This window comes from Leiobunum rupestre, chromosome 4 (assembly GCF_980474605.1).
Source record: "Leiobunum rupestre chromosome 4, qqLeiRupe1.1.hap1, whole genome shotgun sequence".
NCBI lineage: Eukaryota > Metazoa > Arthropoda > Arachnida > Opiliones > Sclerosomatidae > Leiobunum > Leiobunum rupestre.
The window spans coordinates 70,244,872-70,269,522 of record NC_143387.1 but is presented as its reverse complement, the minus strand read 5'-3'; the positions used below and the strand labels follow the sequence as shown (position 1 = coordinate 70,269,522).

Sequence of the window (24,651 nt, the reverse complement as noted above, 5' to 3'; positions counted from 1 at the left end):
ATATACTTCGACAAATATATATTCCTATACATTGACAAATATAATGCTATACATTGACAAATATAATCCTATACATTGACAAATATAATCCTATACATTGACAAATATAATCATATACATTGACAAATATAATCCTATACATTGACAAATATAATCCTATACATTGACAAATATAATCCTATACATCGACAAATAGAATCCTAGACATTGGCAAATAGAATCGTATTTTTCGTATAAGGAATTTAAATGCTTGGCCGAGTTACCTCCCATGACTGTTAAGCGAACGAAGTCATGGTGACGCGTAAAGAGCGTCTTACGACTCCTGACATTTCCTCCGTGGTTCTTTTCTGTTATAGGCTTCAACGGTATGGAAAGAGACAAAAAACGTCTAGATGGAAAATTATTAGAAATATGAACGAAAAGCCAGCATACGAGTGTATATTATCCGGGAAAATGGGTCATTGGATGTCGACGGATAATCTGATTTCTTCTCGTTTAATATCCTACCCAGAGGAATTTTTCCGAGAGAAATTTCGTCCGTTCTGGAGTTTGGACGAAACGGCGCCTGTTTTTATTTATACCCGAAATTTACTAACGCAACTTATCAATCATTTTCTCGTTTACGTAAACTTGACATTTGGGCTTTAGACGCTGATTGCCTACTTTAGTTTTGGCCCCTGCACCCAAATCTCTTTCTTATTTAGAATAAGGTCTCGCAACTCCGAATCTAATGCCTTTCTTTTGGTTTGGTACGTTAACAGGGTTGCCACACGTCAGAGAAAAGACGGGGAATTTAAAAATGGGACTAAAAAGTCGCGGAATTTTAAGAATTGGTAACAATTCAGGGAAAAGTCAGGGAATTCAATTTTATCTTGGCACTTTTTGAAGGTAATTTAACTCTAGATCTATGACAAATTCCACGATTATCATTTATTTCCTTGAATGTTTGGCTAATTTTCTCAACATTGCAATAACCTTTTTACTGAAATATAAGTTCATCTAAATTTATTAACTTCTGATAAAAGTAAAATATAAAAGAAACATTTTGGCCCTAATAATTCAGGGAAAATCTGTTAAAATGGTCAGGAAAAACAGGGATTAGTCAGGGAATTTGAATCTGAAAAATTTGTGGCAACCCTGGTTAACATCTCTTAAATGTTACGAAATAAAACTATTCCTAAATTAATTACAAGGAAACAAACGTTTATAGGAGAGCCATTAGAGGTTAAATTTTCATACTTTTAATTATGCTAGATGGCGCTAATTTCAATATTTTGGCGAAATCGGATTAAATATTGATTTATTACAAATAAACAACTTCTATCTAAAAACTATAAACGTAAAAAAAATATATTTTTAGCACTTAAAACAAATTCTACGTGTCAGATTACTGTCGCCATCTGGTAAGGCTTCGGGTATTTAATAATCGTCCTCTAATGGCGTTTCACCTTCTGCTTTGACAAATATGTACTTACAAGGAGACAACCCGAGATGGTTATCACCGATTTTGTTGAAACTCGGGGGTTAGGTAGACCTTATGGTAGTATGAAAATTGCCAAAGGGAAAAGTTGCAATGGGCTTTAGTTTTCCCATGGCAACCGAAAATGTTTTTGATCTCTCAAAACAAAAATCTCCATTTAAAAAAGCATGGGATTTTCTCGATTTCACAAGGTACTTATTTACTTACTAAAAAAATTTCAAAAATTACATTTTCAAAACTTACCCAAAAAGATGAATTTGACCTATTTTGGGTAAAATCTATCAATTTTGGTAAAATTTAAACAATATTTGGTTAACCGAGAAAATCCCATGCTTTTTTAAATGGAGAGATAAAACATTTCGGGTTGCCATAGGAAAACTAAAGCCCATAAGGTCTAACTAAGCTCAGAGTTTCATCAAAATCGGTGATAACCACCTCGGGTAGTCTCCTTGTTAGAGCGAACCCATTTGAGGTTCGATTTTAATGCTTTTAGTCATACTAGATGGCGCCATATATTTTAACACTTTTTTAATCCATGGTAAGACGAATCGAAGTAAGTTTAATTATTTAAATGACGGGAGACTACGTTGTTAAAAATATTAAGTTTATTTTAAAATATTTAGCGGCTCGAAAGCTCTAAATATTAGGTTTTTAAAATAAACTTAATCTTTTTAACCACGTGGTAAACCGTCACTTTAATAATTTAAATTACATAGATGGCGCCAATCTAAACTTGGTGGAAGTAATAAATTCTTCCTATTTTTTTTGCAAAAACAAAAATGAGTAACTGTCTATTATATGTGGTTTAATTTGTGTCCGTTACAGGACAATCTCACATGGCCTTCGTGCGTCACGTCCACACTGAAGACGACACCGACCCGTTCTACGAAATCGTGGGCGTGGTCACCCTGGAGGACGTCATCGAAGAGATAATCCAATCGGAAATCATCGATGAATCGGACATTTTAAGTACGCCAAACCTTTTCATTTGCCTACTCACAATCCATTGCATACCCACTCTAGCACCAGAGTTGCCAGTTGGCCTGTTTTTCATCAATATTATCTGCTAAACTAAAATATTTTTTGATTTAAATGATTAATGACCATGCTAATATCTTTTTTATTTTGAAGGATTATTTTTTAAATAATATTGCTTGAAAATATTTTTAGTGGCCAATAAAAATAATACAAACATTTGGGGAAGAATTGGAGCTCCAAAAAAGTGGCTTTAAAAAGAATGTATAATTTACAATTTTATAAAAAAATTAAATTATCGAGGGGCAGATCCCTTTTTCTACAAGTTTAGTCGAGATTAAACATTTTATCATGACTTAATCAATTTTAATCTTTATAAAGCTACAGATTTTAATGAAAATTTAATCATACGATGATGTTCTAATAATTAAAGAAGTAATTTTTATTTCTGGATTCACGTCTGTTAAACAGATGATTTATTATTATAAAGCACAAAAGCGTCTGCTTAGCTTAGATGAGCTTTTCGCGTTGGTCACTAGGTTCCATGTAACGGCTGGCAACTCTGTATCCTAACCCTGATTCCCCATTTAAATAAAACTTAACTCACGTTCTGTACCCCCTTTAGCCGATAACCGTCACAAGTTACGTCGCTACGAGATCCAGAACAAACAAGACTTTTCCGATTTCGCCAAAATTGGCACCGGAGTCCAAGGAAACAGCATCATTTCTCCGCAGTTGGCGCTAGCTACCTTCCAGTATCTTTCGACGGGTAATTAACGACTCTTTCTTATTATTAATCGCGGCCAGGTACAGTTTACAAAAGGGTAGATAAAAAAGATCAACGACTTTTCAATCTCGGAAAAACTGGATGAGGCCTTGAAAAAAGGGAGTTTTTTAAACCTCTTTCGTTGCGTGGAGAAACTGAAAGGAGTCGAAAAGTCTGGAAGCCGACCAAGACTTTTTTGAATTTTGGTATTTTTGTTCTCAAGTAACGCGCTAGTACCACCTTTTCTAATTTATACCCCCGTGCAGCGTTGCCAAATGTACGATCTGACGCGTCGATAATTTTTAGGGTCGTACGATAACTTATATAGCGAATAAAATATAGTACGCTCTTTTCGATAATTAACCCTGAACCTACGATAATTTGAATAGTTAATATTATAACCATTGTGAAGTTTTTGTGCTAGTCTAAAAGTTTTTAAATGGAACCAATTTGATTTAAGCTCTTTTTATTTATTTTTTATTTCTCATAGTTAAAAATTGGACCAATTTTAATATTCCGGCAAAATTTAATTTATTGCCTACTTTCTAGTTTAGTATAATTGTTTTTCTGAAATCGATAATCTTTGGTACCTTAATTTGTGTAATCTCTTTTTGAGATCGTTTCGTCTCCTTACTTTTTCCTCCATGCTGCGTGTTAATCTAGCTTGTAACTTGTTAGAGAGATAGTGAGTGAGAATCTCGGATCGGTTATCAGTAAATTCTATTTCTTACGCTTTTGACATCTACCCGAACGTACTGAATTAGCCTCAAGCGGAAAGGGGTGATTGTGACAGCAATCGTGTTGTATGGGTTGAAGGCGTAGGTTGAGTAAACGGTCAGAGGTCATCGTGATAGCGATGTGCTTGTAGTTGACCGACGAGGATTGATTTGACACTCCAATAGACTGATTCACAAATTGCGTAGGGGAAACAAACATTTAGAGGGAAGGCCTTAGAGGTTTAATTTTGTTGCTTCCATCAATAGATGGCGCCCATTTCAAACTTAAGGGAATTAATACTTTGTTAAAAAAACACTCGGGGCTCGTACACGACCTGTAAAACCTGTAAAAGTCGGGGAATTTTAAAATTACCCTCCAAAAAGTCAGGGAATTTTAAAATTACCCTCCAAAAAGTCAGGGAATTTTAAAATTACCCTCCAAAAATTCAGGGAATTTTAAAATTACCCTCCATAAAAAGGGAATTTAAAAATTACCCTTCATAAAAGGGAATTTTAAAATTGCCCTCCATAAAAAGGGAATTTTAAAATTACCCTCCAAAAATTCATGTAATTTTAAAATTACCTTCCAAAAATTCAGGGAATATAAAAATTACCTTCCAAAAATTCAGGGAATATAAAAATTACCTTCCAAAAATTCAGGGAATATAAAAATTACCTTCCAAAAATTCAGGGAATATAAAAATTACCCTCCAAAAATTCAGGGAATTTTAAAATTACCCTCCAAAAATTCAGGCAATTTAAAAATTACCCTCCAAAAATTCAGGGAATTTTAAAATTACCTTCCAAAAATTCAGGGAATTTTAAATTACCCCCCCAAAAAGACAGGCATATAAATTTTAGAATTAATTATTTTGCAAGATTTTACCTCAAACGGTCAAACCGTTCATTTATTCTACAAAAATGGTCAGGTAAAATCTGGAAAAGTCAGGGAAATTAATTCCGAAAATTTTGTAAGAACCCTGGGGCCTGCAACTTCTAAGACAATTTCAACACTAGCATTTGAATTTGATACCATTTCGTGATCGAGCTCCGGAGATAGAATATGATTTAAGTAACAACTAACCAGCGCTAAGACTTGTTTGTCAACGTAACTAGTCCCATTTACTGCGTGGTACGCCCTTTAAGCGACGTTTTACGTAAAAACTGTTAAAAAAATCAATTCTCTTTTCAAACTCGAAAAAATAATATTTTCCACGTTCATTTATATAATTTAAAATTTACACGTTTCGGAATGCTGGCGCCATCTGGTTCGGGTATTTCAAAATTTAAAAAAAAATCCGTTTTTATTGTACATCAGTTGTTTAATTTTATTTTTAAGTTAGTTTTATTTATTAAATTTCCTGAATCTAATGTAAATGTAATGTTTTAGCCGTGGAACCGTTCAAGAAAGAGTACCTCTCGGAGACCGTTCTGCGGCGACTGTTGACGCAGAATTTGTTTTTCTCGCTGAAATTCGTCACCGAGGACAGCTTCAACGCGCCGGCCATGACCCTGTACAGGGCGGGGAAACCGGCCGACTACTTCGTCCTGATCGTCGAAGGTCGGGTCAGGGTCACCGTAGGCAAAGAGAATCTGGTCTTCGAAGCCGGGCCTTTCACTTACTTCGGAGCGCCGGCCATCGTGCCCAATCTGGCCAGCCCCACCGTCGGTAAGTCCATCTTCGGTTCATTTTTATCGTCGACCCTTGACATTCGGGCTAAAGCAAGTGGTATACCAGAGGTTACGTAATCGTATCGCAAGCGTTACGTCACTTCCACGTCGCGTGAAGTTTTATTTACGTTTCAAAAAGCGTACGTCCATTATCTCTGATGCTAATACGAAGACGCTGACCATCCAAATAAATTATTCGTCAGGGGGGCTTATAAAAAATTTCCAAATATTTTATATATAACCATAAGTCTATAATATTGTTCCATAAGTTTGTCACTTTGGTGAATATTTTACTGAGAGCTAGTAACGGAGTGACGCAGGCCCGTAGCCAGAAAAATGTCGTTAAGGGGGCAGTAGCTTTTTGCGAGGGGGCACATTTTTTTCGTAACGTAATTTCGAAAATTAACATAAGTGGCGCCGTGAAATGTTTTTGATGTTAAGCAAAAAAACCTTGCTTTCTGAAGCAGACCATTCTACAACTTGTATTTTATGAAGAAATAGTTTCCTATAAGTAACGAACTAAACCTTAGACAAAGACAAGTGGTCCAAAAAGAAAATTTCAAGGAATAGAAGTTTAAAAAACTAATAAAGATGAAGGGGCAGATAATATTCTTTGAGGGGAATGGATTAAATTGAGGGGGCAGGTGACTGCAAAAAAAATTCATTTGAGGGGGCAAGATTTATTTTTGAGGGGGCATTGCCCCCAAATGCGCTCCCCCCCGTGGCTACGGGCCTGGAGTGACGTCATCACAGAAAGAAAATATCTCCCTAGCGAGGCTCTGTCAAAGACTACGTGTGACGTGTTAGCAGCGGACGCGAAACGTCGACGAAGCCCGTAATGCAGTCTGTCTTGTGAATAGCTCTCACTAAAACTTTTGAATGTGAAAAATAGGAAGCGTCACACTTATGGAACAATTATACACTCATGATATAACGTAAAGAATAGAATGACTCTGTAGAGACTACTTTTAGGGTGGCTCCCAATCCACCTCACGCTCTAACAACAAGTTATTTCCCCTAACAAATGTCAAATCAGTCTTTAACTCATCGGGTCCCGAAAACCAGGGTTATTCTACTTTAGAAGGTTAGATTACGTAATTATTCGCTTGCTTTCTCCAATTTTCTTTCAGCGTTATTTAATGAGGGCGCCAAATAGAACTACTTACATTGAGTACAGATAGCCTTAATTTTATGTAACTATTTACTAAAAGTATTTATTTATTTTTTAAGTTATAAAAGTAAACCTAATTAAATTATTTCATAATTATTCGACCATTGTTTTCGTATTTTTACAAGAGCTTCTATATATCCGCAATAGAGGGCGCTGTTGATAAACATCATCACTTGCCTTCACCCAGGTGGGAGGAGAAAGTCTGACTTATGGTTACCTTTTCCAAATTTTCAATTTAGTCTGATTAATAATAATAATAATAATCAAGACACCATCTTAGGCCCAATGATCGAACGGGTCCCATTTGATCGAACGAAATTTGATCGAAAGCTACTGTAGGGTAAAACTACTACTTTTTGGGGAGTAAATCGAAAAGGCAACGGTGCATACGCGCCTACATCAACCTAACCTAACCTAACCTGACCCTATTTATATAAATCAAAAACAACGGGCCGTTATCGTCGATGTCATAAAAAATTCCATCATAAAGTGTATAAAGTAAAAATCTCTTCATCTTTGTGGCTTAATACAGTTAAAGCAATGAATTATTCCATCATTATTCCTTCTGCACTTAATCAATGAATTATTCCTTCTGCACTTCATATTGACATTCGGTAAAATAAAAACATACCAACTGGTACTATAAATACTTTTGAATTCGATCAAATAGTATTCGATCATTTGAAGGTTCGATCTTATGAAACAAATGACAAATGGGATTCGATCAAATGGAATTTCGATCAATTTGCAACGTATAATGATCGACTGTCGATCACATATTTTTCGATCAAATGGACCAACACCCTTAAGCCTAAGTCATCATGCTACTTTTGAAGCCATTAATTCAGGTGGCCGGGTTACAATGCGTAGGAGGGTGGTGGCAAGCCCTTCATGCCACGCGAGCCAACAGCTGTACTTCAGCCGATAGGTCTTCTAGGCGAAAAAGATTATTTAAAATACCTGTCACGTATTTTAAATAAAATACTTCAGTATTCACCACGTGAAAGTTGTTTTAATTTTTATGATTATTATATAAATACGTAGGGTTGGTATCCTCGATTTTATTTATACGCATAAAAGTATAATATTTTTATGCAACCTTAAATAATTAAAATAATGATAAATAATTTAATATTTTACCCAATTGAGATAGCGTTTTCCCCCGTGTTCTTCGGTTTCCCCTTCCATAAAAACTTGTTGAGGTTAGCGGTAATAGCGCGTGTAGGGAGCTGTTGGCTCGCGTGGCATGAAGGGCTTGCCACCACCCTCCTACGCATTATAACCCGGCCTCCTGAATTAATGGCTTTAAAACTTAAAAGTCGCTCGATGACTTAGGCCTAAGGTGGTGCCTTGAGTATTAGCCTAGCTGATTATTATTAGCCGATTATTATTAAAAAAGGTACAATGATAAAACAGAAACTTGAATTGAAACAGTGTCGTTAATTAAATAAAATTACGATAGGCGAGAGTGTCATTGCCCTAAGTATAAATAAATATATTTTTGTTAAATATTTAACACGTGGCAGATAGGGAACTTAATTACGGCGTTACGAAGCTCACAATGCAAATACAGAACTTAATACCCCGTGTCCAGCTAATAGTCTTTATGCTTAGTCTCCACTAGGGCGCGTTATAATGCATTTTTCTTTACACGCGTAAAAACCTTTGGTACGTGCCAAAGTGGAGATAGGCGTCGTTTCACGCACTAATGGAAACCAGGGTTATTCGACGGATAGGAGGTTAGATGACGACGCGATACCAATAATAGAAACGCGTGTCACACCATAAGTCGGACTTTCTCCTCCCCCTTGAGTGAATGAAAGGGATTTTATGTTTATTTGTCAACAGCGCCCTCTGTTGCGTAATAGAAGCTCGCGGAAAAATAAGAAAACAATGGTGCGGTCGAATAATTATGTAAATGATTTAATTACATTTATTTAGTTTTATAATTTGAAAAATACGTATTTTTAATTTTTTTACTAAATTTAAGGCTATCTTTGCTCCATGTAAATAATGTAGATGGTACTTCTGTGAAATATCGCTCAGAGTAAGTCTGACGTAAGGGCGCCATTCGAATGCTTCCGTAATTTAACCTCCTGAAGTTGAATAACACTGGTGGAAGTATTAGCCGGAAATTTAAAAAAACGGTCGAGAAAGCCACCGACCAGCTTATGGTAAATTTCGACAGCGCTAATGGAATAGGAATGGTTCTATTCCTTATGGCATAATTTTCTCAAGTATGAAAATCCATTTCCGTCCATTCCTTAAATTCCAAATTACCATTTCCTGGATAGAAATTTTAATCCATTCTCGCCCATTCCTTAAATTCCAAATTACCATTTCCTGGATAGAAATTTTAATCCATTCTCGCCCATTCCTTAAATTCTAAATTACCATTTCCTGGATAGAAATTTTAATCCATTCTCGCCCATTCCTTAAATTCTAAATTACCATTTCCTGGATAGAAATTTTAATCCATTCTCGCCCATTCCTTAAATTCTAAATTACCATTTCCTGGATAGAAATTTTAATCCATTCTCGCCCATTCCTTAAATTCTAAATTACCATTTCCTGGATAGAAATTTTAATCCATTCTCGCCCATTCCTTAAATTCTAAATTACCATTTCCTGGATAGAAATTTTAATCCATTCTCGCCCATTCCTTAAATTCTAAATTACCATTTCCTGGATAGAAATTTTAATCCATTCTCGCCCATTCCTTAAATTCTAAATTACCATTTCCTGGATAGAAATTTTAATCCATTCTCGCCCATTCCTTAAATTCTAAATTACCATTTCCTGGATAGAAATTTTAATCCATTCTCGCCCATTCCTTAAATTCTAAATTATCATTTCCTGGATAGAAATTTTAATCCATTCTCGCCCATTCCTTAAATTCTAAATTACCATTTCCTGGATAGAAATTTTAATCCATTCTCGCCCATTCCTTAAATTCTAAATTACCATTTCCTGGATAGAAATTTTAATCCATTCTCGCCCATTCCTTAAATTCTAAATTATCATTTCCTGGATAGAAATTTTAATCCATTCTCGCCCATTCCTTAAATTCCAAATTACCATTTCCTGGATAGAAATTTTAATCCATTCTCGCCCATTCCTTAAATTCCAAATTACCATTTCCTGGATAGAAATTTTAATCCATTCTCGCCCATTCCTTAAATTCTAAATTATCATTTCCTGGATAGAAATTTTAATCCAGTCTCGCCCATTACTCAAATTCCAAATTACCATTTCCTGGATAGAAATTTTAATCCATTCTCGCCCATTCCTTAAATTCCAAATTACCATTTCCTGGATAGAAATTTTAATCCATTCTCGCCCATTCCTTAAATTCTAAATTACCATTTCCTGGATAGAAATTTTAATCCATTCTCGCCCATTCCTTAAATTCTAAATTACCATTTCCTGGATAGAAATTTTAATCCATTCTCGCCCATTCCTTAAATTCTAAATTACCATTTCCTGGATAGAAATTTTAATCCATTCTCGCCCATTCCTTAAATTCTAAATTACCATTTCCTGGATAGAAATTTTAATCCATTCTCGCCCATTCCTTAAATTCTAAATTATCATTTCCTGGATAGAAATTTTAATCCAGTCTCGCCCATTACTCAAATTCCAAATTACCATTTCCTGGATAGAAATTTTAATCCATTCTCGCCCATTCCTTAAATTCCAAATTACCATTTCCTAGATAGAAATTTTAATCCATTCTCGCCCATTCCTTAAATTCTAAATTATCATTTCCTGGATAGAAATTTTAATCCATTCTCGCCCATTCCTTAAATTCTAAATTATCATTTCCTGGATAGAAATTTTAATCCATTCTCGCCCATTACTCAAATTCCAAATTACCATTTCCTGGATAGAAATTTTAATCCATTCTCGCCCATTCCTTAAATTCCAAATTACCATTTCCTGGATAGAAATTTTAATCCAGTCCCGCCCATTCCCGATTCAAAGTGTGAAAACCTATTCCCGAACATTCCGTAACTCCTAATTACTAGTTCCATCCATTCCCTACCTCGAAATGAGCATTTTTGTCCATTCCCTAATTGTAAATTAGCATTTCAATCCATATTCTAACCAAAAACATGGTACAAATACAATTACCGCCTATTAGCGTGGTATATCCTAAGGTGGTGCCTTGGGTATCAGCCTAGCTGATTATTATTATTATTATTATTATTACCGTGGTAAATGGTTAAAACTTTTAGATTCCGCTCTAAAGACCCAACATATTCGTTGTTCCTAATTATAAATAAGTAGATTGTCGACTGTAGCCAATCGTAAGTGTAATGATGTCCGTTTTGCTTGGTCAGGTGAGATAACGGACAGCAGCAACCTGTTGCGCAGCGCCAGTTTCAACTCGCCGGCGCCCGCCTTCAGTCCCGCCGACTCCGGCTCTTCCAGCAAGCACGGCTCCTTCATCCCCGACTACTCGGTGGTGGTCGTGGCCGACACCGTATTCATGAAAGTGCACCGCAACGTCTACTTGGCGGCGCTGAGGGCCACGATGCTGGAGCAGACGCGAGGAAGCGTCGACGTCAACGCCGACGAGAACATGCGCGCCGAGTGGGAGAACGTCGTGTCCGCCGTCAACGACAACAACCTGGCGGACGCCATGGCCATGGAGGGCCGCGACGTGCCCTTCGAGCTGGCGCCCTCGCCCTTCGCGGCCGACGTCATCAAGGTGCCCTCCTCCGCCATCGTGGCGCCCAGCAACAGCGTCAGCTCTTCCAGCCTGCTGACCAGCCCGGGCAACCACCGGCACTTCCCGTCCGGCGTCGAGCCGGGTAAGCGCGTTAGTATCGAAGTGGGCGGAGTCAACGTGCCCTTCCACAAGAACAGCGTGGCCGCCGCCGACATCCGCCGCGTTTCAGCAAGCGCGCCTAACCGGAACGGCAGCCTGGCGGGCGTGCACTCGGGCGCCGACGACACGCCCCTCTCGTACCACCAGCAACAACATCCGGTGCGCGGAAGCCGCAAGTGGTCGACGCAGTCCAAGTCGGCCGCCTCCCTCCGCTCGGAACTGACGACGCCCAACGGCGATCGGACCATCTCGGAACGGACTCCGGAATCTCCGGAATCCGCGCGGGAGCAGTCCCCCGGATCGGTCAACGGCAGTGGCAGGACACGTAGGCGTGGCAGAGAGTCCCGTTCTCTCGAGGAGATCATGGCGGAAGCTAGTCGCGAATCGCCGGAAGTCAGCCCTCCTTCCGTTCGGATTCTCAACAATTCGAACAAAGGCTCTTTCAAGAGGAACAATTCCGTTGTCAGTGAGAAGAGCCAATTGTTATCTTAACGATGACTCTCTCCCTCCCCGCTTCCGAGACCACCCTTTGTTCGTCGTCCATCGCGGGTATGGCCGCGGAGGGCGTCGCTTAATACTACGAGGGGCGTTCCCGCTTGAAAAAGGGGCGGCACCTATCTCCCACTGACCTCGCCCCCTTTTCTCTTATACCGGTAAAAAACAACGAGACCGCGTAGCCTCAGTTGGACGCGATTTTGAATAATTAACGTGAAAAATAATTGGGAGTATCGTATGTTGTCAAACGTGTACTAAATGTCTTTTCTTTTCCGTGTCCCAGAATTCAAATTTTAAGTCGCGAATCAAAAAAACTATACAATTTTGCCAAATAAATGTTGTAACTGGGCATTTGGTGTATAACTCAACTGTGGCTACCAGGCTTGTTCTTCGAAAAATTCTCCTTCGGTGGATTAAACTTGTAATCGGGGATTGGTACCGCCCCAAATGAAACCACGCCCATTTTCCTCCCAGATTTCGTTTCAATATTATTGCTGTACATAATATACAAGTTTACCTTCGAAACCATCGTTTAATAATTTAATTTTTTTCTTTAAAAAACCCAAAAAGATATTATACTCCAACAAGAGCATTTATTTTTATTTATTTTTCTCTATTTTTATCATAATATTTACCTGGCAATATATTTGCACTATACAGGCCCTCCCCCAAATTATTGTAGTTCAAGCAAAACCTTTAAAAAATATATTTAAAATTATTGAAACTTTAAAAGTATATTTCCAATATAAAATGAAAATTATATTTAAAGTTAATCAAAAGTAAAGTTAATCAAAAGTAAAATAACCTATGATACAAAAAATCTTCCAATTTAAAGAAAATTACGAAATCAAAAACACCCTTCGAACTATATATCAAGTTTCTTACATTTTCTCCCTAAATATTTAATTCCTTTCATAATTTAACAATTTAAATTAATTACTTCCCCCGCAAAGAAATGTACAGTTATTAGAAGTGCCTGATTCGTGAGAAAAATTCACCGTAGTTGGTGACTTGTAAAAGAAAATGTTAGTGGATTAGTTAATTTTAAATGTTAGTTATAGTATAGCACTATTTCCATAAGCAAGCTCTAAAAGAACCGCAAAAAATGCTAGCACTGACGAAATATGTAATTGTATTTTTAGGGGCCAAGTTGTAAAAGATGATAAAATAGCCAGATTTTAGTAGGCCTGAAGCAATATGAATTTTTTATAGAATTGTTTAAAGTTTAACAGAGTTATATATATAAAACAGGGTGCTAACCTTTTTATATTTCATTTTTTTTAAATTGTAGTACTTATTTTTCAACTTTTAGTTTGGTCCATTGTTTTGTGATATATTAAATTTCTTTTTTATGTTAACTTTAAATTGAATTTTTTGCCAAAGATTTGTTTGCTAGAAGTTTTTTTTAGTATCCCCATTTTCATTGTAAATAAATTATTAAGTAGTTTCGATGTAAATAGGTTTAACTAAAGACCAAATAATGAACAACATTAAATATTAAAACACGTTGAAATTGTATTTTTATTTAATTCCTATATTTTAATTCGAATGTAGTAAAAATATTCTAATTGCAAATAGTAAAACTGACACAAAGGTACATCACAGAAGGTAATATATGGCTTATAAATAATTTAAACCGCGCTTAAATAAAATATTTCAAAACTTTTTAGGAAAGAAATTGCACTGAACTGTAATAAAAAATTATTAAAATATTATCACAACTTTTAAAAAAATTAACTTAAAATTAATGAAACAATTCCAGTTTTTCAAGAACCTTCCATTGGCGAACCATCGCTTTCGTAGCTGATGTCGGGAATCTCCAGAGAACGACCCAAAATGACATTTCCGCTGACGACATTGGCCGTACTTTCGACGTAGGAGAAAGAAGCCGACCTGGTAGGGGTCAAAAGTTCGTTGAAGCAGTCGTCGATGCTGGAATCCTGCCTGTGTTGTCGTTCCATCAGGGTGGCCCTGAGGGCCGCGGAATAAGCCGCCCTGGTGACCTTCATGTACACCAAATCCGAAGCCGGAACCACAGTGTAGTCGGGTACTATCGGACTGGTGGGCAAGATCATGTCCAGTTGGTTTAGATTCTTAGAGGTTCCACGCGGCGCTGCCAGATGCTGTTGAGGATCTAGCGAACGCGAGAGGTCAGTCGGACGACCAGTACTGGCGTACGGATTGACGGGCTTACTATTCGCGGTTGGTACGGGCACGGCGATAGCCTGGACTCCGAAGTAAGTGAAGGGACCAGCTTCGTAGACCAACTTCTCCTTGCCAACAGTGACCGTGACCTTCCCTTCGAGTACCATCATGAAGAAGTCGACCGAGCGGCCGTATTTGTAGATGGTTGTGACGGCCGTGTCTTGAGGGTGGTTGTTGGAACTCAAGTCGCTCTTGAAACGATACGTGAAGAAGATGTTTTGACCCAAGAGACGACGTAGTATGGTCTCGGATATGTAATGTTTCGTAAATGGTTCCACCGCTAACGTGAGATAATTTTATTATCAAGTAGGAAATTTTAAACAAGCAATAGGAACTTTATCATGGACAAGGCCTCTAAAGCAAGAAGTTGGCTCTTGTACCGATATATTTCAATATAAAAACGCTAGTGAAGTTTTAAAAAAGGCGTAGTTAACGTTAGGCCTATTAACTTCAGGCAACTCCCAGAGACGATAACTCGCCCTTGTTTCCACCTTACCTGGATATATCGCTCTATAGTTCCGCGTGCATTTGTTAAATGTTTGTTACGGGTTCTGCATTGTAGAAGGCCAAGTGTTACGGGAGTTTCGGAAAGTGTCCGCTAACTCCCCCGAAGCGGCGCTGCTGTCGCAAAAGCCATTTCCTGGTCAGGTTTTTTTAAAGTGATATATCCAGGTAGGAATTACTATTAGTCTGGTATATTTCCTGCAGTGCCCTATTAAGCCAGGTTCATCATTACCCCTAAAATCGCTTCGTATTAGATAACTAGTTTTCAAAACCAGCGTGAGAAATCGCTTAGCGTTGGTTCGGGAAGCCACTCATCCAAGTCGGTTCGCTTAGAATCTCTTTCAAAACGACAAGGCGGGGAAGTAAAACAACGAGATCCAAATCCGCCTTCCAGAACCTACCGTTTCGAGGGACAGTATTTGTTGAGTTTGAGAATTAAGCCTAGTAATTGAACTTAATCAAATCGTGTTGCAGCCATCTATCGTGTTATTGGAAAACTAAACCTTAACATATTTTGCAAAAGTGTCAGCTGATAGAAACAGATGGCGCCAACACGATTGAATGAAGTTGAAACTTAAGCCTAATTCTCCAACGTAAATAAAATGTGTCCCACGAATCCCAGATTTGTTTGGATCTCTAGTTCATATTCTACCTCATTGAAGTAAAATTGCTCGTATTTTCAAAAATATTGATAATAAAATTCTAAATAATATTAATGTATATATAGTAAACATGATTAACTAATTCTTTTGGGATACATTTTAGTATTTTAAAAATTCTGGTCATAATATGAAATGACGTTAAACCTTGGCTATAAGCGAACCGGGGTGAAGCGATTTCGCGCGTGTGAACCAAGAATTATCGTCGGCGGTCAAAACTGGCATTCTAACCCACCTAAACTGGGTTTTAAGCTCTAGTGTGACCGTGGCTTATAGGTACTTACACGTGGAAAGGTACTGGTAAGTGGCGAGCGCCAATTGAGGCGAGATGGCGTTCTTCCCCTGGCCGCATCCGATTCGCACGAAATCCGAGTAATCTTGGACCACGCCCTTCCTCCTCTGCTTCTTGCGGTTGTCGGCTGCAAATGGAACGTAATACCGTTAGACTATAATCACATTCCGTAAGTGTGTCACTCGAAATGATTACTGATAGCTACGTTCTGCCGAGTAACATCATTTACGTCATACCCAATAAGATAAAGGCTTCTATCGAGGAAAATACGCAACTTAATACTGTTAACATTTAATTTTAGAATGTCTATGATTTAATATTTTCACCCAAAAGCTTTATTTCTGCGTGATTTTTAGTTGATTTATTACAGGTAGAACCTCTGATTTAATATTTATACCCAAAAAAACCTATTTCTGCTTGATTTTCTGTGATTTAGTACAGGTAGAACCTCTGATTTAATATTTATACCCAAAAAAACCTATTTCTGCTTGATTTTCTGTGATTTAGTACAGGTAGAACCTCTGATTTAATATTTATACCCAAAAAAACCTATTTCTGCTTGATTTTCTGTGATTTAGTACAGGTAGAACCTCTGATTTAATATTTATACCCAAAAAAACCTATTTCTGCTTGATTTTCTGTGATTTAGTACAGGTAGAACCTCTGATTTAATATTTATACCCAAAAAAACCTATTTCTGCTTGATTTTCTGTGATTTAGTACAGGTAGAACCTCTGATTTAATATTTATACCCAAAAAAACCTATTTCTGCTTGATTTTCTGTGATTTAGTACAGGTAGAACCTCTGATTTAATATTTATACCCAAAAAAACCTATTTCTGCTTGATTTTCTGTGATTTAGTACAGGTAGAACCTCTGATTTAATATTTATACCCAAAAAAACTTATTTCTGCGTGATTTTTAGTTAATTAGTTAATCGGATAAAGTCTTTAACTATAATCTAGTTTTTAATGAATTCAAAATTTGTGTTAAATATCTTTCACAAAAAGTATGGTCTTACTAAATACTTAACTTGTGGAAGAAAGAAAATTGCCACACTTATGTGAAAGATGAGTATATACTTCTGATAATGGCAATGTCAGCGTAAGGGCGCGTAAAAACGGAAATTCATAAAACTTACTCAAAACGTCAGTTTCGTCCATAATTTCCGCTTGAATAATTTCTTCAATGACGTCCTCCAGCGTCACTACTCCAGTTATGACGTAAAACGGGTCTTGGTCCACATTGTCGTGTACTCTCCTAATGCAAGCCATGTGAGAGCGACCTAGAAATTATACGAAGTTTCTTTTATCCATCAAAACAAATTTTGTTATTGTTTTCGCGTGATATTAATACCTTTCTTGAACTCGTTGAGTAGGCTGTCCAAGGATTCGTCTTCGAAAACAAAGATGAGCGGATGATTGTAGAACTCGCACAAGGTCTTCAAAGGAGTATTATCGTCCGGATCCACCAGGGCCAAATCCTTGGTGTGCAACAGCGCGACGATGTTATCTCGGCAACCGTCGAAGACTGGTACTCGAGTGAAACCTTGACTTATAATTTCGTGGATGTTCTCGAAGTCGAGGATGGTGCTGTAAGGGATCATGAACACGTCCTCGACTCGAGTCATGATGTCGGCAGCAGTCTTCTTCTTCAGTTCCAACGCACCCGAGATGATCCGTACCTACAATTGCGGATATAAACAAAGTTAAGTCTTTTTCTCGATGATTTATATTTCAACTTGATCGCTTACTTCGGCCTTCTCCAACTTATTATGCTCTTTGGTAACTTTGATGTATTCCATGAGTTTTTCTCGGTCGTAAACGTTGCCAATTTCTTCGCCCAAGACGCAGTCCAGAATCTTACTGATGGGGAAAGACATTGGGAAGGTAAGGACCATGAAGATCTTGGTGACCCAGGCGGTTCTGGCTCCTACTGCCAGCGCGTGACGCGAACAGATAGCTTGAGGGATAATTTCTCCGAATATGACGATTCCGACTGTGGATCCGACGATGGCCACTAGACCCGAGGTTAGGTCGTCCAGCAGTACCGTCAATATACTGTTGACCAGGACGTTACCCAAGACGATGGAACACAGTAAGTAGTTGCCTCTTTTCCGCAAGGGACTTATGGTTTTGGCGTATTCCTTCTCGAGGTCCGTGCCGCATTTAGCGATGATTCGCAATTCCGTATTGTCCAAGGCCATCAGACCCAAATTGAGACCGCTGAAGAGGCCGGACATGACTTGCAAGAAGACTATCAACCATATCTGCAACCAGACCGGAATGAGTCGACCCTCCGAGTGAATTCGGACCCATTTTTCGTCCCCCTGATGAATCCAGTGTTGATGTCCGGTAGAAGCCTTTGCCAGGCCAACCATTCTAGAAGAGGCCCGCTCTTTGGTGCAGATATAGTAGAAATCTTCGTCATCTAGTTCCGGTAATTGCACCTGGACAACGGCTACTTCTTTGGACACGACTGACTGTCCGGCTAAAGTGTGAACCGACGTTTTGGGAAGGTCGTCGCAATCTGATCCTCTTTTGCTCTTACTTCGAGTGACCGCCACTAACATACCGGATACGAAGGAGTGTCCCGTTAGTCTCAACGTCACCCGCTGTTCGGCCGGGACAATGGTCGTACCGTCTTCGGCCAAATAGATCCTATCGTTACCTTCGCCTCTGACGCCATGGACGTGAATTTTGCTTGAATATTAAATTTTTAATTTTAATTTTATATTTTATTAAAACATCCATCTATGGTTACCTGTGTTCGTACAACGTGTTGCTTATAACACGTATCTTGACCTTATCGCCTTGATGAACCCATTGGCTTCCAATTTGGTTAGCTTCCGGAGAATCTAAAATACAGACGTAGGCGGTTTCCATGTCCCCGCGGCCCGAATTAGTTTCTTTCAGCTTAATCTTCAAATCAGCCACGTTAGCCGTCAAACGATCGGCCCTGGAGAGTCCGAAAGTGGGCGACAGTAATTCGCTGCTGTTGCACAAGGATCCTCTGGTTCCGGGTACCCACGTAAACGCCACTTTCGTGTTGGGGGTCAGGCCAGACCCTCTTATTCTCAAATCTATCGGCGTTTCCGGTTCTATTTCCACCGGTTCCGCTTTGGTAACATTGGGCCAAGTGACCATGGGCCATTGCGGACGGTCTACCGTCGTAATGCGGGTCACTTGCGCGATGGTAATTACTTGACTGAGAGCGAAGCTAACGACGAAAGCGAGCACCCCACTTTGACTCATGATACTCAAATATCTTTTCTTACTGTATTTCATTGTTGATGAAAGGTTCTATTTATCACTTTCGTTTAATGGAAAAATATCGTTATTTTTTTAAATATATTAAAATACTTCTCGGGATAAATAATTTAGTAGGAATATAGTTTTTTTAACGCGGTCCACACGCTTTTAACGCGATGAAAAATTTCTAGGCAGTTATTGTTAGTTCTTTTTCGAGTGTAAAGTTCATTGTTTTTTCCCAATCACCGATTGATAAGAGGCAACCATTTGTTTGACGATTTGTACTGACTACTGATAGCTCTTCAATCTCTTTCTAGAATCACGTAGAGTAGATAGTATTTTCTTTAGTGTGTCATCTTTAGAGATAATTGCTATTTCTTTCCTCAATTTGTTTACGTTATTGCCTTTCCGAAGCGTCGGGCAATTAACCTAGAGCTACTTAGCGGCCAACGCGAGTAGTTCACTCTTAACTGCTGGATATTCGTTTGCTGAGCAGATAAATATCCACCAGTTACGAAGCTTTAGCGCTGTTCGCTAGGTGGCTCTCTATTAACTAAGAAGGCTAATACCACCTGAAATTCCAACAATCTTAATATTTTACAATTCTTCAGTTGATAGGACCGATAAATGTTTTTTTTTATTTATGTGTTAATTTAATAATATTTTTGTGGTTCTTGGCGTGATATGTAAACATACTTAACACGCTCACATTAATTTAGATAATTGTGGTTTCAGTATTATTTTAATTCGAATTTCCCTCCTATTTTTTATACGAAAGTAACACTTTGTATTCTATAGATGTCGCTAGCTTCGAAGCTATTGCGAAAAAAAAGTCATATGACTTTTCGGCTGGATTTTCTGTTTTTCGGCAAAGTGTGTTAAATTTGTAGGCGTTTCGAGATGAATACCGTAATTACTCCTCATGCCGCTCTAAAAGAGCATCAATTAGCAGTTACTAGGGATTATATTTCACAACCTAGGCTAAGTAAGTTATAAATTAATTATATTTAAAGTTTTTTTTAAAGATATTTTAAGATTTAGAGAAAGTAGAAACATTTATATTAGTGTAAAACTAGGCCTTGGTCTTAAATTTTCAGGGGGGTGGAAGCCGGATTAATAATATAGGCAAAGGAAATACATTCAATTGGGCACGGCTTTACTTACATAAGTATTTTGAATAAAGTCCCGTGATTCTAACATATTCAATTTACATATAATTACATTTTCTACAATAACTTAACTATAAGTAGGATTTTGTGTTAAATTGAGAATTATGGTTTTTTCCAGAAAGGTTTATACCGGTTTTTGTAATTTTTCTCTTTCAGTTTATAAAACTGTTAGTGGGGTAAATGGACCACTAGTTATCTTGGACGATGTTAAAGTATGTTTTCTTAATATTCTAGGTAGAGGTTTTATAGCAGTGCTTTTTTTTGGTGACTGTATAATTTATAGAATAATATTAAAATGTGATTCATAAAAAACCTATAACAATTAACATCTCAACGCCTTTTCAAAATTTCATCTGCATTCATCTTATTACTCAACACGCAGGTAGACTAAAAACAAAACCATGACTGTGCATAATATTACCCAACTGAGATAAGACCTCTACCAACTTCAACAATCATAACTATTGAAAGATTGAGATTTTTTTTTCTTCTTTGAACATAAAGTTTCCAAAGTACGCTGAAATTGTTGACCTAGTGCTTGCTGATGGCACTGTTAGAACTGGTCAAGTGTTGGAAGTCAGTGGCTCTAAAGCTGTGGTACAGGTGTTTGAAGGCACATCAGGAATTGATGCGAAACACACAATTTGCGAGTTCACGGGTGATATTCTCAGAACACCCGTGTCTGAGGATATGTTAGGGCGTGTTTTTAATGGCTCTGGAAAACCTATTGATAAAGGACCCAATGTCTTAGCTGAAGATTACTTGGATATTCAAGGTGCGAAGGCTTGTTTTTGCAACCTTTGAAAACTTCTATAAATATTTCATTTCTATTGTAGGCCAACCTATCAACCCCTGGTCTCGTATTTACCCTGAGGAAATGATTCAAACTGGTATTTCTGCCATTGACGTTATGAACAGTATTGCTAGGGGTCAGAAAATTCCCATTTTCTCCGCGGCTGGCCTTCCACATAATGATGTAAGGGTTTAAAATATGATTCCTGCAGAAGTCATCTTCATATGGTTTATTTTATATATTCTTACAGATAGCTGCTCAAATTTGTCGTCAGGGTGGCTTAGTCAAACTTCCCGGAAAAAGTATTCTGGATGATCATCATGATAATTTTGCTATTGTTTTTGCAGCTATGGGTGTAAGTATTCTATTATGGGATAACTATCTAAAAAAAGCCTTCGTTTTGTACAATTTATTGCTATTCATTTTACTAGGTTAACATGGAAACTGCCAGGTTTTTCAAACAAGATTTCGAAGAAAATGGCTCCATGGAAAATGTGTGTTTGTTCCTTAACTTAGCCAATGATCCAACGTAAGATATGGAAATGTATGTATTTATTAGTAGTTAAATGTAAATCTGTTTTTGTTCTTACTCTACAGCATAGAACGTATTATCACTCCCCGATTGGCACTAACAGCTGCCGAATTCTTAGCTTACCAATGCGAGAAACACGTTTTAGTCATTTTAACTGACATGTCTTCTTACGCCGAAGCGCTTCGTGAAGTATCAGCCGCTAGGGAAGAAGTACCTGGTCGTCGTGGTTTCCCAGGTTACATGTACACTGATTTAGCCACAATCTACGAAAGAGCTGGTCGTGTTGAAGGTCGAAACGGTTCCATCACTCAAATTCCCATTTTAACTATGCCAAACGACGATATCACCCATCCCATTCCCGATTTGACTGGATACATCACTGAAGGGCAAATCTACGTTGATCGTCAGCTTCATAACCGTCAAATTTATCCTCCCATCAACGTATTACCTTCCTTATCTCGATTGATGAAATCTGCTATTGGAGAAGACATGACAAGAAAAGATCACTCCGATGTCTCTAACCAACTTGTAAGGGTTTTTAACTCGCAACTTCTTCACATCGCGTTAAATTTTACTTTTATTTCCTTTTTATAGTATGCCTGCTACGCTATTGGTAAAGACGTACAAGCCATGAAAGCCGTTGTTGGTGAAGAAGCTTTGTCTTCTGAAGATCTCCTTTATTTAGAATTTTTAACAAAATTTGAGAAAAACTTTGTATCTCAAGGTTTGTATCTGACTTTAATGTAGACATGACCTCTTTTTAATTTACAACCAACTACTTGCCAAGTTTTAAACATTTATTTAACTTAGGAAACTACGAAAACAGAACCGTTTTTGAATCGTTAGACATTGGCTGGCAATTATTACGTATTTTCCCCAAAGAAATGTTAAAACGAATTCCTCAAAGTACTCTGGCAGAGTTTTATCCAAGAGACAGCAGAAGAGGAGCAGGTGGCACCGCAGCAGCCAAGAACTAAAAAACTAAAGCAATACAAATTATACGTTGATCGTTTGTCTTGTCTCTATTTGGTAAATAAGTATTTTGCTTAATTTTTATACACTACGTTTTCATGGAGAGAGGAAACACGGAATTTGGAAAATCACGATTTCGCTCTCCACAGCCTTTGCTGTTTTCATGAAGTCCCCTTTCAACCTTGACATGGGCTTAGCTTGAAAACGTCTGGTTTGGTTTGTGCAGAAAGACCGAAAACTAATAAGAGTATCGTGTTTAAAACGGCTCTAGCTCTATTTCTATCGCAATTTACTTGAAAGGTAAAAAAAATAATGTGACTGAAAAACTCTTTCTAGTGTTGCGACGGAGAATGTTTTGGGAAATTCCGTGAAGGAATAGATCGAAACGAGACGTTTTGGTTTCGTCCCATTCAATGAACAACCCTGCATTTCCAACTAAAAAACATCCCAGCATATCAAACCCGTGTTCGTGCATTTTCTTTCTTAGAAAAATTTTATTTTCTGAGATATTATGGCTTCATTGCCCGTTTTAGAGAGAACACGTGTTAACTCTAACACAAGCGTTTTCATGCAATTTAGCACGAATTCCGAAATTCGGCTTACACCAAACACTAATTTACTACTCCATGAAAACGTAATCATATTCAGTATTTTAACTTTACAATTTTTATTGAAACAGATCGTACTCCTAAAAAAACTAGTCCAGAGAATAAAGAGAAACTTAAAAAGAAGTTGCACACGGATAAATAATAATATAAAAAAAGCTGGTCCGAATCTTTTGACTGTTAGTCTTTTTTTTTGTACATAAGAAAAGCATATATTACATTGGGGCTCTATGACTTAAGTTAAAAAAATATTGAATTATTAGTAAGGAAAGGTGTTGAAATTTACTATTTTATTAAATAAAGTTAATTCAGACTTAAGTTTGTAAGGCAAAATTAAGGTTTTTTTGGTTAATTTTCAGGCTTGGAATCTCCCTCAAAATTTATTTTATTTCATTTGAATTTTATCATTCCAGATTTATTTTAATAGCAGTTTGTACACGTTTGATGAAGGGTATAAAAACATTTTTGAGGCAGTGCCTTTTGTATATGTATATCAAATTTCAATTAGGGTATTTTAGGAATTTTGCGTCTAACTGTACCATGTATCATTCATGAAAAAAAAAGCGATCATTCCAAAAACAAATCATGGGATTCCTAAGTGGTTAATTTTTGGTGGATTTATCGCGTGTCTAGATGTAAGAATCTATATAAGAGTTTAAATAAAAATTGTTCAAATAATGTTAAACACGTTTATTAGACATTTTTCCAAATTTTAATTTAAATATGAAACTATACAACTGAAAGAATTAAGCTCCATAGAAAGTTTATTTTTTAGGTGGTGCTTGTTTCTTTGGTTTCAGCATAAAGTATGCAATAATTAAACCAACTCCAGCGTATGTAGCCTTTGCAACCTTAAAAGGAAAGGAATAATTTATCTTTTTCAAACTAAGTATCCTCTGAATTTCTGTATTACATTTGCTCTTCCATACATCGTTTGCGAGTTGAAATGTTTAGAAATCCCAGTTAGTTGTTCTCCAGCCATTTCAGATGTTGTTTTTGTATAATGTAGGGAAGGGTATTAACTCTGATCAAGGCCTAGTACGAATAAGAGTAAAACAATTCTATTATTTAAATATATTTCAAACATTTTAATATTTTCAAGTTAAATATATAGAAATTTATAATTTAAGAAATAAAAACGTTTAACATACTTTAGTCTTGTCGAAGTACACCAGAAAAGTGAAAATCGTTCTCTTGACCTTCCGAAGGAAAATTTTCGGTGTCGCTGTAAGTCGCGAGGTGGCAGCACTACTCCGATTCCAGAAATTTATCAAAACAATTGTTTTCTGTGGTGGTTATCAACTTGATTTTGTTAAATCTCTGTAATCCATCAAAGTGTAGCTAATTCTAATAATTAACGTAAGATTTTTAATACTGAATGTGTATTATTAACTGTTAGTTACATTATTAATAGTTTTTTAAAATAATAAAGCCACTGTTTATTGTTGAAATGCACTCTTTCACTGGGCAGAAAACAAATCATTTTGCTGTAAATTTAATGTAAGTTTCAATTTTGCATGGAGTTGGTAATGTACAAATACACAAAATGAGGATACTAACT

General features: G+C 37.2%; 4 protein-coding genes across 5 annotated transcripts in view; 2 read left to right on the top strand and 2 right to left on the bottom strand.

The window, feature by feature from the left end:
• LOC149948895 (unextended protein-like) overlaps window positions 1-13,611 on the top strand; it is a 45,181-nt gene extending 31,570 nt beyond the window's left edge. Inside the window, exons 4-7 of the mRNA XM_090174072.1 lie at window positions 2,306-2,449; window positions 3,081-3,224; window positions 5,328-5,606; window positions 11,123-13,611. Coding sequence (XP_090030198.1) covers window positions 2,306-2,449; window positions 3,081-3,224; window positions 5,328-5,606; window positions 11,123-12,105 — 1,550 coding nt within the window. The 3' untranslated portion in view covers window positions 12,106-13,611. The remainder of the gene's footprint in view (window positions 1-2,305; window positions 2,450-3,080; window positions 3,225-5,327; window positions 5,607-11,122) is intronic.
• On the bottom strand, window positions 13,599-19,067 carry LOC149948894 (unextended protein-like). 2 transcript variants are annotated; one of them, XM_090174074.1, is made up of 7 exons: window positions 18,532-19,067; window positions 17,522-18,470; window positions 17,125-17,452; window positions 16,910-17,053; window positions 15,761-15,895; window positions 14,303-14,593; window positions 13,599-14,242 (listed from the first exon to the last, which is right to left on the bottom strand). In XM_090174074.1, the coding sequence occupies exons 1-7, from the start codon at window positions 19,053-19,055 to the stop codon at window positions 13,875-13,877; spliced, it is 2,739 nt and encodes a 912-aa protein (XP_090030200.1). In that variant the 5' UTR covers window positions 19,056-19,067; the 3' UTR covers window positions 13,599-13,874. The 2 variants fall into 2 exon arrangements, with proteins under 2 accessions (XP_090030200.1, XP_090030199.1); XM_090174073.1 differs by having other exon boundaries at window positions 13,599-14,593.
• A 182-nt stretch (window positions 19,068-19,249) lies between these two features.
• Window positions 19,250-23,775, top strand: Vha55 (V-type proton ATPase subunit Vha55). Its single transcript, XM_090174077.1, has 11 exons — window positions 19,250-19,342; window positions 19,818-20,004; window positions 20,345-20,400; window positions 20,693-20,963; window positions 21,025-21,164; window positions 21,232-21,336; window positions 21,413-21,510; window positions 21,579-22,041; window positions 22,108-22,237; window positions 22,324-22,542; window positions 23,165-23,775. The coding sequence occupies exons 2-10, from the start codon at window positions 19,920-19,922 to the stop codon at window positions 22,488-22,490; spliced, it is 1,515 nt and encodes a 504-aa protein (XP_090030203.1). The 5' UTR covers window positions 19,250-19,342; window positions 19,818-19,919; the 3' UTR covers window positions 22,491-22,542; window positions 23,165-23,775.
• Window positions 23,766-24,369, bottom strand: LOC149948892 (ATP synthase F(0) complex subunit k, mitochondrial-like). The gene is made up of 3 exons (XM_090174079.1): window positions 24,242-24,369; window positions 24,004-24,125; window positions 23,766-23,941 (listed from the first exon to the last, which is right to left on the bottom strand). The coding sequence occupies exons 2-3, from the start codon at window positions 24,070-24,072 to the stop codon at window positions 23,855-23,857; spliced, it is 156 nt and encodes a 51-aa protein (XP_090030205.1). The 5' UTR covers window positions 24,073-24,125; window positions 24,242-24,369; the 3' UTR covers window positions 23,766-23,854.
• Window positions 24,370-24,651: the final 282 nt, after the last annotated feature.

Excerpts from the sequence above, each read along its gene's own strand:
- Vha55 (XM_090174077.1), top strand. The coding sequence starts at position 19,920 with ATGAATACCGTAATTACTCCTCATGCCGCTCTAAAAGAGCATCAATTA. Across the intron at positions 21,337-21,412 it reads TTGTTTTTGCAGCTATGGGT|GTTAACATGGAAACTGCCAG; the intron begins GTAAGTATTCTA and ends TCATTTTACTAG. Across the intron at positions 22,042-22,107 it reads CCGATGTCTCTAACCAACTT|TATGCCTGCTACGCTATTGG; the intron begins GTAAGGGTTTTT and ends TCCTTTTTATAG.
- LOC149948894 (XM_090174073.1), bottom strand. The coding sequence starts at position 19,055 with ATGAAATACAGTAAGAAAAGATATTTGAGTATCATGAGTCAAAGTGGG. Across the intron at positions 17,054-17,124 it reads ACTCAACGAGTTCAAGAAAG|GTCGCTCTCACATGGCTTGC; the intron begins GTATTAATATCA and ends TATAATTTCTAG. Across the intron at positions 15,896-16,909 it reads GGACGAAACTGACGTTTTGA|CCGACAACCGCAAGAAGCAG; the intron begins GTAAGTTTTATG and ends TTCCATTTGCAG.
- LOC149948892 (XM_090174079.1), bottom strand. The coding sequence starts at position 24,072 with ATGGCTGGAGAACAACTAACTGGGATTTCTAAACATTTCAACTCGCAA. Across the intron at positions 23,942-24,003 it reads CGATGTATGGAAGAGCAAAT|GTTGCAAAGGCTACATACGC; the intron begins GTAATACAGAAA and ends TTTCCTTTTAAG.